The sequence below is a fragment of the Ixodes scapularis genome, unplaced genomic scaffold (genome assembly GCF_016920785.2).
Source record: "Ixodes scapularis isolate PalLabHiFi unplaced genomic scaffold, ASM1692078v2 PGA_scaffold10__122_contigs__length_95168666, whole genome shotgun sequence".
In the NCBI taxonomy this organism is placed as follows: Eukaryota; Metazoa; Arthropoda; class Arachnida; order Ixodida; family Ixodidae; genus Ixodes; species Ixodes scapularis.
This window is the reverse complement of record NW_024609836.1, coordinates 94212034-94228364: the sequence shown is the minus strand read 5'-3', so window position 1 is coordinate 94228364 and position 16331 is coordinate 94212034. Positions and strand designations below refer to the sequence as shown.

The 16331-nt window shown below is 42.8% G+C and overlaps 1 protein-coding gene across 2 annotated transcripts in view; it reads left to right on the top strand.

Annotated features, from left to right (window-relative positions):
- The window catches only part of LOC8052993 (ATP-dependent RNA helicase TDRD9), a 70922-nt gene that overhangs the window by 42909 nt on the left and 11682 nt on the right, over nucleotides 1-16331 (top strand). For both annotated transcript variants that reach the window (XM_029979229.4, XM_029979230.4), the window contains 7 exons: nucleotides 6496-6603; nucleotides 7048-7152; nucleotides 8293-8394; nucleotides 8783-8905; nucleotides 10519-10650; nucleotides 11889-12026; nucleotides 14987-15057. In XM_029979229.4, coding sequence (XP_029835089.3) covers nucleotides 6496-6603; nucleotides 7048-7152; nucleotides 8293-8394; nucleotides 8783-8905; nucleotides 10519-10650; nucleotides 11889-12026; nucleotides 14987-15057 — 779 coding nt within the window. The remainder of the gene's footprint in view (nucleotides 1-6495; nucleotides 6604-7047; nucleotides 7153-8292; nucleotides 8395-8782; nucleotides 8906-10518; nucleotides 10651-11888; nucleotides 12027-14986; nucleotides 15058-16331) is intronic.

The following is a 16331-nucleotide window of genomic DNA, read 5'->3' as shown; positions in this document are numbered from 1 at the left end:
GCAAGCAGGGGACTTTGCGATAGTAAAGTGTTCTTTCATGAGCATTTCTTGCACAAAACAATTAAGCTAATTCGAGTTTTGAGTTCAACGTATTTCTCATGCAGCCGCTCTAGATGTGTGCAGAAAAATGGGATTTTTTTTTTAGCTTTCTGTCAACTTTTTTTGCTTACCCACCGAGACATGACTCAACCCGCTTCTTTTATATATTTCGGCCAGCAGGGGGGGTTGGCGATGAACTGGGATGTCATGGTATGTTAAAATTCCTTTGCGTTACTTTGTATGTCGAGCTTAGCGTCCCATATCGTAACTATAGTGCATATCGTCAGAATCAGTTCTACCCTTCTCGGTAGTCTTCTACCTTCCGTAGACGTGCCAAAGTACTTTGGTGCTTTCATGTATGCCAAGCGACTTTTCTAGTTCACATATGATTGCGTAATGTCGTAATTATATATCGTATTTCAAAATGAAGTATATTCATTCTGTATGAACATACTCATTCACTTCAGGTTTGGTTTTCTTTTCCTCCTTGCAATCAGTTTTTCCTCATGTATATTCGCTTATTTCTTTTTCCCGTCCCTCGACACTGTGACAGATCCCTAATCCTTAGCCAAAAGGTATGGAGAGCCCTGCTCTAGTGAAATGCAGTTCCAGGGCCACCTTGTATAGATGGTGCCAGCGTGCCAGTGCATGTCCTCGTCGTAAGAGATCACAGGCACTCAGTCGTGAACCAACGCAAGTGTGTGAACGGGCCTTCGACCCCTGGCTAATACCATGCAAAGCATTAAGCTTAGATTGGCAGCTTAGCAAAAAGCTTTTGAATTAGGAATTTCCTTAGAAGCACATTATTTTCTGGTCTACAACTCACATTGTTGTACGAGTCGCATCTCCTATGAATGACTGTTTTTTTATAAGAAAGTTGCGAGTTATATAGGTTGAATTTTTTCTATACGGTTGTTGTCACGAAACGGCATTGATGTGCGTGACATATGCACAAGCGGGAGTTAGTTTTAATGCTCTCGCCACCGAATCAAACAAGAAATAAAGCCCCCCCCCCCCCCCGCGGTAAATTTGTATGGTCGTGCTCAACGTGACACTACCCAAAAGGGTCAACTTTGAAACCTTTGGCTTAATATGAATCAAATTTACAGTATATACTGGCAGTTGCAAGACAGAATGCTGTGTAAAGTTTCATCTGCAGCAGAATGCCTAGAGAGTGCAACAGGGAAAACAAAATTTCTAACAAGTAGTTTATTTTACGCTAACACCGCAGTAAAAAGTCAAATAAAATTTTTCCCTTTTATGTTGTCGACAAAATCTTTACATATTTTATAAAAGACATCCACCAAGTCAAAAAACAATTGCACAGCTGCATTGCCCATAAAATTCTAGTAAGGGAAAACAATGAGTGAGTCTTTCCTCTTGTCCCATTAACAAACGATGGTTTTCCTAGATCTGAAATTTATACCAAAAAGTGGAACAGAGAAAAATGCGTTCAAAAGGCTCCAACCACTACCTTTAGCATTGGTGGACCGAAAATAGTTAATAAAGGGAAAAACAATGAGTGAGTCTTTCCTCTTGTCCCATTAACAAACAATAGTTTTCCTAGATCTGAAATTTATACCAAAAAGTGGAACAGAGAAAAATGCGTTCAAAAGGCTCCAACCACTACCTTTAGCATTGGTGGACCGAAAATAGTTAATAAAAGGAAAAACAATGAGTGAGTCTTTCCTCTTGTCCCATTAACAAACGATGGTTTTCCTAGATCTGAAATTTATACCAAAAAGTGGAACAGAGGAAAATGCGTTCAAAAGGCTCCAACCACTACCTTTAGCATTGGTGGACCGAAAATAGTTAATAAAGGGAAAAACAATGAGTGAGTCTTTCCTCTTGTCCCATTAACAAACAATAGTTTTCCTAGATCTGAAATTTATACCAAAAAGTGGAACAGAGAAAAATGCATTCAAAAGGCTCCAACCACTACCTTTAGCATTGGTGGACCGAAAATAGTTAATAAAAGGAAAAACAATGAGTGAGTCTTTCCTCTTGTCCCATTAACAAACAATAGTTTTCCTAGATCTGAAATTTATACCAAAAAGTGGAACAGAGAAAAATGCGTTCAAAAGGCTCCAACCACTACCTTTAGCATTGGTGGACCGAAAATAGTTAATAAAGGGAAAAACAATGAGTGAGTCTTTCCTCTTGTCCCATTAACAAACAATAGTTTTCCTAGATCTGAAATTTATACCAAAAAGTGGAACAGAGAAAAATGTGTTCAAAAGGCTCCAACCACTACCTTTAGCATTGGTGGACCGAAAATAGTTAATAAAAGGAAAAACAATGAGTGAGTCTTTCCTCTTGTCCCATTAACAAACAATAGTTTTCCTAGATCTGAAATTTATACCAAAAAGTGGAACAGAGAAAAATGTGTTCAAAAGGCTCCAACCACTACCTTTAGCATTGGTGGACCGAAAATAGTTAATAAAAGGAAAAACAATGAGTGAGTCTTTCCTCTTGTCCCATTAACAAACAATAGTTTTCCTAGATCTGAAATTTATACCAAAAAGTGGAACAGAGAAAAATGTGTTCAAAAGGCTCCAACCACTACCTTTAGCATTGGTGGACCGAAAATAGTTAATAAAAGGAAAAACAATGAGTGAGTCTTTCCTCTTGTCCCATTAACAAACAATAGTTTTCCTAGATCTGAAATTTATACCAAAAAGTGGAACAGAGAAAAATGTGTTCAAAAGGCTCCAACCACTACCTTTAGCATTGGTGGACCGAAAATAGTTAATAAAAGGAAAAACAATGAGTGAGTCTTTCCTCTTGTCCCATTAACAAACAATAGTTTTCCTAGATCTGAAATTTATACCAAAAAGTGGAACAGAGAAAAATGTGTTCAAAAGGCTCCAACCACTACCTTTAGCATTGGTGGACCGAAAATAGTTAATAAAAGGAAAAACAATGAGTGAGTCTTTCCTCTTGTCCCATTAACAAACAATAGTTTTCCTAGATCTGAAATTTATACCAAAAAGTGGAACAGAGAAAAATGCGTTCAAAAGGCTCCAACCACTACCTTTAGCATTGGTGGACCGAAAATAGTTAATAAAGGGAAAAACAATGAGTGAGTCTTTCCTCTTGTCCCATTAACAAACAATAGTTTTCCTAGATCTGAAATTTATACCAAAAAGTGGAACAGAGAAAAATGCGTTCAAAAGGCTCCAACCACTACCTTTAGCATTGGTGGACCGAAAATAGTTAATAAAGGGAAAAACAATGAGTGAGTCTTTCCTCTTGTCCCATTAACAAACAATAGTTTTCCTAGATCTGAAATTTATACCAAAAAGTGGAACAGAGAAAAATGTGTTCAAAAGGCTCCAACCACTACCTTTAGCATTGGTGGACCGAAAATAGTTAATAAAAGGAAAAACAATGAGTGAGTCTTTCCTCTTGTCCCATTAACAAACAATAGTTTTCCTAGATCTGAAATTTATACCAAAAAGTGGAACAGAGAAAAATGTGTTCAAAAGGCTCCAACCACTACCTTTAGCATTGGTGGACCGAAAATAGTTAATAAAAGGAAAAACAATGAGTGAGTCTTTCCTCTTGTCCCATTAACAAACAATAGTTTTCCTAGATCTGAAATTTATACCAAAAAGTGGAACAGAGAAAAATGTGTTCAAAAGGCTCCAACCACTACCTTTAGCATTGGTGGACCGAAAATAGTTAATAAAAGGAAAAACAATGAGTGAGTCTTTCCTCTTGTCCCATTAACAAACAATAGTTTTCCTAGATCTGAAATTTATACCAAAAAGTGGAACAGAGAAAAATGCGTTCAAAAGGCTCCAACCACTACCTTTAGCATTGGTGGACCGAAAATAGTTAATAAAGGGAAAAACAATGAGTGAGTCTTTCCTCTTGTCCCATTAACAAACAATAGTTTTCCTAGATCTGAAATTTATACCAAAAAGTGGAACAGAGAAAAATGCGTTCAAAAGGCTCCAACCACTACCTTTAGCATTGGTGGACCGAAAATAGTTAATAAAGGGAAAAACAATGAGTGAGTCTTTCCTCTTGTCCCATTAACAAACAATAGTTTTCCTAGATCTGAAATTTATACCAAAAAGTGGAACAGAGAAAAATGCGTTCAAAAGGCTCCAACCACTACCTTTAGCATTGGTGGACCGAAAATAGTTAATAAAGGGAAAAACAATGAGTGAGTCTTTCCTCTTGTCCCATTAACAAACAATAGTTTTCCTAGATCTGAAATTTATACCAAAAAGTGGAACAGAGAAAAATGTGTTCAAAAGGCTCCAACCACTACCTTTAGCATTGGTGGACCGAAAATAGTTAATAAAAGGAAAAACAATGAGTGAGTCTTTCCTCTTGTCCCATTAACAAACAATAGTTTTCCTAGATCTGAAATTTATACCAAAAAGTGGAACAGAGAAAAATGTGTTCAAAAGGCTCCAACCACTACCTTTAGCATTGGTGGACCGAAAATAGTTAATAAAAGGAAAAACAATGGGTGAGTCTTTCCTCTTGTCCCATTAACAAACAATAGTTTTCCTAGATCTGAAATTTATACCAAAAAGTGGAACAGAGAAAAATGTGTTCAAAAGGCTCCAACCACTACCTTTAGCATTGGTGGACCGAAAATAGTTAATAAAAGGAAAAACAATGAGTGAGTCTTTCCTCTTGTCCCATTAACAAACAATAGTTTTCCTAGATCTGAAATTTATACCAAAAAGTGGAACAGAGAAAAATGTGTTCAAAAGGCTCCAACCACTACCTTTAGCATTGGTGGACCGAAAATAGTTAATAAAGGGAAAAACAATGAGTGAGTCTTTCCTCTTGTCCCATTAACAAACAATAGTTTTCCTAGATCTGAAATTTATACCAAAAAGTGGAACAGAGAAAAATGCGTTCAAAAGGCTCCAACCACTACCTTTAGCATTGGTGGACCGAAAATAGTTAATAAAGGGAAAAACAATGAGTGAGTCTTTCCTCTTGTCCCATTAACAAACAATAGTTTTCCTAGATCTGAAATTTATACCAAAAAGTGGAACAGAGAAAAATGTGTTCAAAAGGCTCCAACCACTACCTTTAGCATTGGTGGACCGAAAATAGTTAATAAAAGGAAAAACAATGAGTGAGTCTTTCCTCTTGTCCCATTAACAAACAATAGTTTTCCTAGATCTGAAATTTATACCAAAAAGTGGAACAGAGAAAAATGCGTTCAAAAGGCTCCAACCACTACCTTTAGCATTGGTGGACCGAAAATAGTTAATAAAGGGAAAAACAATGAGTGAGTCTTTCCTCTTGTCCCATTAACAAACAATAGTTTTCCTAGATCTGAAATTTATACCAAAAAGTGGAACAGAGAAAAATGTGTTCAAAAGGCTCCAACCACTACCTTTAGCATTGGTGGACCGAAAATAGTTAATAAAAGGAAAAACAATGAGTGAGTCTTTCCTCTTGTCCCATTAACAAACAATAGTTTTCCTAGATCTGAAATTTATACCAAAAAGTGGAACAGAGAAAAATGTGTTCAAAAGGCTCCAACCACTACCTTTAGCATTGGTGGACCGAAAATAGTTAATAAAGGGAAAAACAATGAGTGAGTCTTTCCTCTTGTCCCATTAACAAACAATAGTTTTCCTAGATCTGAAATTTATACCAAAAAGTGGAACAGAGAAAAATGTGTTCAAAAGGCTCCAACCACTACCTTTAGCATTGGTGGACCGAAAATAGTTAATAAAGGGAAAAACAATGAGTGAGTCTTTCCTCTTGTCCCATTAACAAACAATAGTTTTCCTAGATCTGAAATTTATACCAAAAAGTGGAACAGAGAAAAATGCGTTCAAAAGGCTCCAACCACTACTTTTAGCATTGGTGGACCGAAAATAGTTAATAAAAGGAAAAACAATGAGTGAGTCTTTCCTCTTGTCCCATTAACAAACAATAGTTTTCCTAGATCTGAAATTTATACCAAAAAGTGGAACAGAGAAAAATGTGTTCAAAAGGCTCCAACCACTACCTTTAGCATTGGTGGACCGAAAATAGTTAATAAAAGGAAAAACAATGAGTGAGTTTTCCTCTTGTCCCATTAACAAACAATAGTTTTCCTAGATCTGAAATTTATACCAAAAAGTGGAACAGAGAAAAATGCGTTCAAAAAGTTCTAACCGCTACCTTTAGCATTAGTGGACCGAAAATAGTTCATAAAAAGTTAACTATGCAGTGTAAACTAATAAAACTTTCTGGGAATACTCTCTTGATGGTTGTGAATGTAAATATGGCATTTTTCAAAATAAATTTTTTTTGCAGGAGCTTTTTGCTGTGCAGTGGTCCCCCCTTAGGAAATGCATATATTTAATCGCACCTTTGTGTAAGACACACCAATGGAAATTTCAGGAAAAGAAGCCTTTGCTTATACAACGAAAATCGTGGAAATGGAGCTAGAAGCTCGTACCCACACCAACCGCCCTTGCGCAGGTGGTGACTTGCGGCCACTTCTACGCCCACTACTCGGACCCCGCATACGAGGCGGCCGAACAGCACATGACCCTCGCCATCAATCACAACGGGGGCAAGCACCTCAAGGTCGGTGGCTCCCCTTCTCGCGTCGTCCATCGATTTCCACTGCGGAGAGCGTGTTCCTCTCTCGCCTTGGTACACCTGGCTTGTGGGGGGTTAAAACAATTAAATACAAAGCATTTACAGGGCCAGCTCTTTGCGATTTGGCGTCTGTGGCACGCAGCCTCCACGGTGGCGTCAAGCCGACGACGACGCGTGACACTGTGACATCGCGTGACAGGATGTTGCACGGTGGTGTGATGCGACATCACATAGCACTGCGACGTCGGACGACGCCACGACGTCGTCGTTTCGGCTCAAGCTGCTCATGCTTTGCGGGCACGAGACAGATCACGCTGAAACAATGGCTCGTCGGAACAACGTCGCACATTTGCGTTTGCGCAAATGTGAATGGGTTAGCCAGCCACTACCGAGCACGTGACCCTCGCGGTCTTCCCATGTTCCTCGCAGCCCATCACGTCCGAGCTGAGGCTGGAGATGCTGGTGCTGGCTCCTTTCAAGGGGGCCTACTACCGAGCAAGGATCGAATCCCTCGGGCAGAACAACAAGGCTTCGGTGAGTGGCCACTTCTGTTCAGATAGTTTTCTTGGGACCCTTAATTAAGTTTTGCATAAAACTGTGGTACCTGGAGCGCATCTCTGACTGGAGTGTCCTATTTTGCCCACTCACCGAAAGTGGCCCCTAAGCGGCGACGCATAACGTCGCAAAAACCGGCGCGTTGTGCCATCGGATGTCGCGATTCCGGCGGTTAGGCCTAGAAGTTGAGAAAAAAAAGCACGAAAGAACACGAGCGCTGCCGTCGCCGCGGCATCCAAATTCGTGACTGCCGAAGCCTCGTTGGACAGCCAAGCTGGAGAGCGACCCGCAGGAGAACAAGCATTTGCTGCACCCAGCGGATCGTGGCAGGCGACGAAGTGACACTTTTACGACGTCGTCGGGCAGAAGTCTAGGTACAGTCAAAGGGCTTTAAAACAAAGTCTGCGGGACCGGTGACATTTTTCATAGTACAGGTAACTCAGTTGTAGCATCTAAAAGCAAAAAATGGATCACGCGTGGCGAGGAGGAAGTCAGGCGGAAATGCGGAGACGTTTGCAGACGTTTTCGCGTCGCGAGGAGGAAAGCAGGCAGAAATGCAGAGACGTTTGCAGACGATCGACGCTTTCAGGACCTCGTATTGCAAATGCGGCCCGTGAACCACGTGACTCCGATCGAGCAGTTGGAAAGTCTCTCAAATACAGGCTTTCTATGCAGCAGCGTAGTCAGATAGCGCCATCTAGACACAAGGTTGCACACCAACAATTTATCTGAACCCAAGAACGTGCGGCGCAGCGACGGTGGAGTCGGCGCGGCAACAGTGTCAACCTTCACCGCTGCTGCAGTATTGCTGTTCTCTATGCGTGTCACTTAAGAGCAACAATTCTCTTAAATTTATTACTTTTCACCTAGGAAATTTATAATGCCGGTCATTTTCTGCAATCGCTTCGTTAAACAAAGATATTTGTTCAACAGGAATTCGTTGTGGTAGTCAGAGAAACAGATTGAACACATAGGAGATTGGCCAAGACTTTATTTTACTTCGTTAGACGGGTGTTTTCGTAGAAGAGGGGTGAGCAAACCAGTCGGAGACTCATTCGAGCACCGTACCGAGACCATGAGCCAAACTGTGACCGTTTGTGTGTAATTGGTCGGGGGCAGGTTTTCTTCGTGGACTACGGCAACAGGCTGATCCTGGACGCGTCACTGCTGCGGGAGATCGACCCGGACACTCTCTTTGACACCCTCATCACGCCGGCGCAGGTCTGTACGCAGCAGACCGCTTTGCTTCTCGCAGAAAATGCCGTCACGTTGTCGGGGAAGTGCCCCGCGATTGATGGATGCAAAGGCGCGGGATTTAAACTTCTCGTTGTCTTGCCGACGCTGCTGCCCCCTTGGCTGGAGCTTCTGGAAGCTCCCGCCAACTTGGGGGTCCTTAACGTGTGGCACGCGACAGACGACCGCACGCCGGTACCACACTCGTTTGGATCGAGACGGGCTGGGGGCAGATGTTCTGTGGCACCAGCTTTAGCTCCATGTGCCGCACAGCCTGAGAGTAACCTTCTAACCGCACGATGGAACATCTTGTTTGTGGGTAGAGTTGAAGGCTCCTCGCGCTAGATGCCCGCGCATCCTTCCCTCTGTGGAGCAGGCGTTCCAGTGCAAGCTGGCCGAGATCAAGCCTTCCGCGCTGGCCTGCAGCAAGGAGCAGTGGACCAACAGGGCCAAGGACGTCTTTGAGCGGCTCGTCAGTGGCAAGGAGCTGGTCGCACGGGTGAGGGAGGCTATTTCTTTCGTGCTCACGGGCTCGATTTCTTTGCAGCTGGAGTGTTCGTACCTGGAGTTGTGATGAAACTGTAACAAATCTTGCTCTAGTCGCTGTCGAGGTGTGATGGAACTAACAAATCTTGCTCTAGTCGCTGACGAGGTGAAAGCGGCAGTCTTCGGCGCAAGCTTCCTAGCCTCCACAATGTTTGGGCGTCTCATGCAACCAAAGCCTGGCAGAACGCGTGGAGCACGTGCTCGAGGTCGGGCTTTCCAACAACACGCCCTGCCCTTATTCTATCAGTGTCTTCAGCATTTTACCGGTGAAATCCAATAGTATTGGGCTTTCTAACTTGGTAACCTGAAAAAACTTTTTTTTTTTTCTTGTAATACTACTAGTTATATAAAGGTGCCATTTATTATTGTAGCACAAACGTGTTCTTTTGGTCCTTCCCCACTCAAGACCAGCTCAGAATGGAACCACCTCCCCCCTCCCTACCCCCACCCCTGCATTGCCTTCATTGAAGATGTTTTATCCTTCAAGTCTGCCCTAACCACCTTTTTTTTTCTGCTTTTTGGGAGATTGTATTTTTGATTGTGCATTTTACGATGACACTTTACTCTATCCTCTCTGTGACACCCTCTGGGTCCCAAGGGTATTAAAATAAGTAAAGTAATAAACTCTAGGAAGATGGGAAAACTGTATGCATGACCTTGCCGACCTGGAGCCTGATTTTCTTCCTAGAGTGTTTCGTAAGTAGTGTTGCCACGGTCCTCTGATAAACTGCTTAACTTTTGTCATTAAAAGTAATCCAGCTGCAAATAAAAATAGAAAAAAAAAAATTCAAATTTAAAAATTTTTATTATTATTTTTAGTAGGGTTCGGTCCTCAGATAAACTGCTTATAGATCTGAAAACTTGTTTCTTCCCTAAAAAAGTTTTATCATTGCAAGCAATGCTGATGCAAGTAAAAGCAAAAAAAAAAAAGAAAAATAAAATGAAAAAAGTGTATAATTATTTTTTAGTAGGGTTGTTCGAATAGTGGTTCCAATCGAATAGTGCTGTGTTATCCATAGCCTTGACAATGCAAGGGAAAGCCAACACGGCACATTCTCTTAACAGTGCAGAAGCTGGGATGACACTGCGCTATTCGATTGGATCCACTATTCGCACATCCCTACTTTTTAGTGGACGTAGTACCCTTGACATGACAATTAAATTGCAGTAAACAATTTAATTTTTGCTGGTTCAGAAATATTCAGAAAAAAAGGTCCCACAAATATGTTACCCTATGGTAACTAATACATGGCATACCACTCCCAATCACGAAATTTTGTACCCGCGAAACTAAATATCAAGCCCGTGTAAACAAATTTGTTTACAGTATTTTAAAACAATGAGGCCCCTAGGTCTCAACTGTAGATTGCAGTTTCTGGAGAAAACTTTCCCGTAGAGTGGCAAAAAAGTTCCAGACCAAGTAACTTGAGGACCATGGTACTAGTACTATTTCCTTTTTGGCTCAATCGGCGCTTGTTCGATACGCGACGCGGATATCTCGAGGGAACGCCGGCGGACACAGCGGAGTGCCAGGTGTCAATGGGGGCGTCTGCGGTGTCTCCGCAGGTGTACTCCGTGGTGGACGAGGTGGTGAGGGTGCACCTCCTGGTGAGGGACGGACACCTCCACGTCAACGTCAACGAGGAGCTGGTGCGGCTGGGCATCGCGGACCGCTGTGAAGAGAGCTTCCTCTCCAAGGTGGGAGGGGGGAGAGCCTCTCTTTCTACTTTCGTCCTCGCCGGAACCCTGGCGTTTTTTTTTCCTTACTGCTTCATATAGTACCTTGACGTGCTGTTTACAAAAAAGCCTGGGTTTGATGACTCCAGGTGTGGGCGCTGCATGTATGCGGAAACCGGATTCACGCGAAGTGAAGCATCTGTGCACATGCACCTGCTCGTGCAATTTCGAGGAAGCCCCACCTGGCTTGACTGGAGACCAAGGAACTCGCCGCTTTCGGCGTCGGTATATTGAGGCAGTGCAGAAGTGAGCCTCGTCAACAACAAGAAACACACACTCTGTTGTTGACGAGGCTCGACAGGACGAAGCACACACTCATAGTTACGCATCAATGGACGGCTCAGATCTGCTAAAATGGGGCATAAACTGTTTGAAGACTTTACTTAGAAGCAAAGATGATCGAGGAAATTTGGGAGCAACCCTGGAGGATACCCTAAGAAGCCCAGTTTGAGAACGCATGTAAAACATAATTGACCCTTTTCAAAACTCAGTCTGGCAACTTTGATTACTGTCGTCATTTCAGTACATGGCATCTGTGCCAGAGTAATGGCGGCCTTGTTGAGGTTGATGAAGGAGGAGGTTTGGCATACTACCAAGTGGGGAATGTACAAGGCCCGCACGTTTGAGACTTTGATGCGACACGACGCACGAATTGGGCACAACGGCTGCCTAGGCGCTTTTTTTGGAGTGGTCTAATCAACCTTCTGGTACAAGTCTGGCTTTAAAACTTTTAGACGGCGGAAATCTAATCGAGGGGCTTAGCCGCTTTGTACTATACTCCGTTTCACCTTATGTTGTACCGCAGCGAAGGCTAGATGCGCGAGCTCATAGCGTTGGCAGCTGCCCTTGGTGCACGAGAGCTTGTGCCGCCGAGGTGTGCCATAGAGCAAGGAGCTCGCGCTTGTAGCTTTTTCTGCAGTACAACACAAGGTGAAACAGAGTATAATCGGTTCTTGCGTTGGCATCGTCAAAACCGAAAGAAGGCAAGGTGATCGAAGAACCAATTCTCATCTGCCATTGACGCGCGGGAGCAACGGTGCCCGACAAAATACAATTCCATGGCCGCCATTAGTCTGTCGAAAGTGAAACTGCTTTTCGAACAAACTGAATGGCACCGAATTTCGAAGGGGGCCTATCGCCACGAAGGACAAACGATTTCGCCCGAACTTCGCGACGCCCCTTGTTCTTTCTCGGTGCAGAAAAACCACCAGCTGCGCGAGCGCGTGGAGTCGTACCACCAGTCGGTGACAGACTCAACGGAGGCTGTACAGGACGGCTGCGAAGAGGTGGACACGTGCCGGCTCAACTTCGGCCCGCCCCAGATGTCGGCGCGCAAGGTGAGGCCCCCCGCCCGTCGTCGCGAAACTTTTCCTCGGCCCATTGCCGTTCGCGAGAAACGGCACAGGTTCCAAAGTCACATTACGCCTTTGTAGGATTGTGTCGGGAACTTCCTGCGCAATGCGTTTCGATTACAGTCGCTGACAGCATGGGGTCCAAGGGAACGAAAGGCGACTTTTGTTTCTCCTTTTCTACCCATGGACCTTCCGAGAAGAGTACCTTCTCACCTTGGAAAATAAAAAGATTGATTGATTTCTTTCTTCCTTTCTTTTTCTTTCTTTCTTTCTTTAATGAAATTGGAGTAAAAACTAGGGGTGTGCGAATACTGAATAGCAGTCTTAGGTAGTAACGCGTTACTAGTAACGCGTTACTGTAATTTCGTTACTTTTTTGGTACCTTGTAGTTGTAACGAATTACTTTTTTAAAATGTAACTTCTAACTGTAGTTCTATTACTTTTTCCTGAGGTAACGATGAAAGTAACGACGTTGCTTTTGTCGTTACTTTCCAGTGTTTTATGAATATTATATCACTGAACGAGTACAATTTAGATTTTCCTTACACTTTTAAAATCGTCTATTCTGACATTTGGAGTGTCATGTTGGCCTTGCACAAACTTGTGGATACGTTCTTTCTCACGAGTCACGATCCGAATATAGATACGTGTAGATATCGTGAAAAAAATCTAGTTATATTCACGCACGCGCTTGTACTTTGTGACTGAACACTTACATCTTAGTGTCTTGAAGCACTATTTATTCTGTGTTTTGTTTTGTTTTTGTGTGAAAACGCTTTTTAATCGGGTGAATCAACCGTGAAACAACAATACACGTGGAGGGCACTGCACAGGTTTCGTATTTTGATTAGCGCCTGAACTCCACACTGCGCATGTTTCGTATTTTGATTTGCGCCACTACTCTGGCGTGGAAATTTTCAAACACTAGTTTCGAGAAGCAACTTCTGCTAAGTTACAATATGAAGTAAAAAGCGTACTGTTTATTTTATGCAATAAAGCCTGGTGAGGGGCGTTTTCTAGTTCTTCCTATTTTTTGCTGTTATAGGAAAGTAACTGAAAAGTAACGTCTTTACTTTTTAAAAGTAACTGTAACTTTAACGAGTTACTCTTTTGTTGCGGTAACTGTAACGGTAACTTCAACACTTTTTTCTGAAAGTAACTGTAACTGTAACGAATTACTTTTTAAAAGTAACTTACCCAAGACTGCCGAATAGTAGTTTTCGAATCGAATACCGAATCGAATCAAGAAAACAAATCCGAATATCGAATCGAATATTGAATACCGTTGTAATTTTATTTGTAGAAATTTTTCAAAGTGTGCTGCGAATGAGATTATTATATGTGCAGAGTATGCGCCTGTAGCAGAATATGCATCTTGTACGGAACGAAAGCTAAAATGTAAAACATTCTGGTGAAAATAAAAATAAAAGCAGTTGCTATTGGATGTTGGGCACTAAAGATCCAATTTTATGGCACAAATATAATCTATCTACCCTAAACGTCACAAAAAAACCAAAGTTACAGCCACGTGTGCCTTTTTTTTCTTGTTAAAAGCACAACCTAACACTGCGACTTTTTTTGTACATAATTGTATATCTTTTGAGATATTTGGTTTCCATTTTAAGGAAGAAAAAGGGTACCCTAGATTTTATTTCATATAAATAAACAGATAGGTGTTAAATCTGAGTAAACAGGCTTAAACAATATAATCTGAAGAAAAAAAATGCGGTTAGGTGGCGCAAGACACCGTCCAACTGCTGCTATGCATCCATTTTTCCGTTTATCTCCTGTTTTAGAGAGCCTTGATTTAAAAGAGGGAGCAAGCGAAACTGAAACCACGGAGACGGCTCCAGCGCAGATTGGTCGTAAGTGCACATGTGTTGTGTTGTCGCGTGGAAAAAGGCGAGCAAACAGAAGAGCGACGACGTCTGCCCTACCTGCCCGATCCTGTTCGACACTTTTGTCTTTTCGTCACCCTCTTGCAGTTTGTAATTCAAACGCGGCTATCGAATGGTTGGAAACCCTCTCAAATCTAGGCACACTATTTTTCCGTCCGTTTCGTTCCGAATCAGAATTTGCGGCTTGCGGTGCTTGCGGTTCCAAAAGAACAATGATGGTAACTCGGCTGGTTTCATCGGCGTGGTTAACATGGTTTTCTTTCTGTGATCGTGCAGCCGCCGATTTCTGTGAGTGCAGCAAGTGTGTTTTACATCGGTGCTCCAATTCGAAACAAGGGGCTTTACTCGCGAAAAGAATTGGGCATGGCGCGGGATTCCGGCCTCCCAACAATTCTTCTCTGGAAGCAGCGCAAACGGGATGTTTCAGTAGTGATTCAAGGGTAGATTGTGTCCCGATCGTGAGTAAATCTGCGTGCTAAAAAGTTTGTGGCGTTCGTTACTTTTCTTTTTTCTAACCTGTGCATTAGATTTTTGTGGAATGGTAGGACCAAGAGCTGTTTTTCGCATGATCTGTCTAACATCACGGCGCATACATCGGGAGAAAAAACGGCTTTTTTGTCAGCTCTGCGCCGACCACGCGTCTTTGGCTGAATATATTGAATATTCAAGGGACCGAATACTAGGAATTCAATTCGCGAATCGAATTATTCGGGAACTTTCGATTCGATTCGAATTCGTATATTCGAGTATTCGCACACCCCTAGTAAAAATGCAGATGAGCTGGTGCACATCTATAGTGAGAAACTTGAGACCGGGAACAGAAGGGACAAGGACAACACCATCTCGTAACCAGCACAGAAATGATTTAATTAAGGACGAGCTTCGTTTTTGTTTCCTAAAACACATCCCCACATCATCTGCAGTCCTACATCGTGAAAGTCTTAAGCATTTGAATGCTTAAGACCTTCACGATGTAGAACTGCAGATGATGTGGGTGTCTGCTGTGTTTGTCCCTTTGCTAATAAAATGCCGATTCATCCACTCCAGGTGAGGCTGAATGGACCCCACAGTCCGCTGGAAGTCCGGCTGTCCGGAATGACCAGGGTCTGTTCTCAGAGGTGAGGCACCTTCTTTGTTGTCTCACGCCGGGTTCTTGGCTTTAAAGGGATACTAGAACGAAATTTCGGCGCTAATTTTGTGGTCTATATGTGTTCAAAGGTGCAGTATCCCATCGAACATACCAATATCTTGTTGAAAAAGTCACGAAAAGGAATTTTAAAACGAATTAAACGATTAGCAAAGAGCACCTGGTGGATGTCGCTAACGCCTCGCTTGTAATGCCCGTCTAGGAACCTTGACAGCTAGTGACGGAGGTTGTCTCGCCTCCGGCCACGACGAGAGAAGAGGGGCAGGAGGAACTTCTCTCTTCCCGAGAATGCCTTTTGTGTGTCGCAGAAGTCGCTATTGTCCCCTTACAAGATTATAGAAGATTAACCCGTCACTCCAAATTCGTACAAAAGCAGCTGCTTCGGTGGCTGGAACGACTAGGCCATTCTCACGACGTCAGCCTCGCCATAGCTTTGCTCGTCTTGAGACGACCTACGTCACGATTGCGTTGGATGTCACGTGGTCTCCGCTGGGCCTTCTCCGAGTGCTTGCCAGTGTGGGCCGTTTATAACGAAAAATACAGCCACCCAATACAAACGTGCAATTGTCATTTACGGATATTGTGGATCATATTCAACCTATTTTTGAACACGACGGGAATATTTCAAATATTGTTGAAGTATCCCTTTAATACTCGGTTTTGGAACAGGTTCTGCCAGTCTTATGGTCTCTGCTCGAGTACTATGTTTATTTCTTGTTTGCATATCACACTCTTTCTTTGGGACTCTTTTGCCAGATATATTTTGTGGGCATTAAAGCCTAGGTAAGTATTTAATTGGCTTTGGCCACATCTCGCCATTGTTTTCCTAGTTGCATCAAGTTTAAAGGGTCGATCTTCAAAGGCTGTGGACCGGGTGTTTTCAAACTCTTTGATCGAGACTCTGCACTCTTCGACCTTGCTGCATATAAGCGGTACAGAGGCTCATAGATATTTTTATTGATGTAGAACACCCTGTCGAGAACTGCAAGGCGTGTCTTTCAAATGCCCGAGTCCAAGGTAGGAAGCTCTTACTCTGGGTGTGTTTGGCTCATAGCTGTGCATTGATACACGCTTCAAACATGTTGCAAAATGTCTCAAACCGAGAGATTTGGGCGCTCGGGGAACTGTAGAGGGTTCTCTGGGAAAACTCCCAGGCTGCTGGGAACCCGTGCTGCAAACAACTAAATTTTCGCGGCGGCCTCGTTTTTGCAAGTTTCGTATTCTAACCTTTTTCCATTGGAGGTT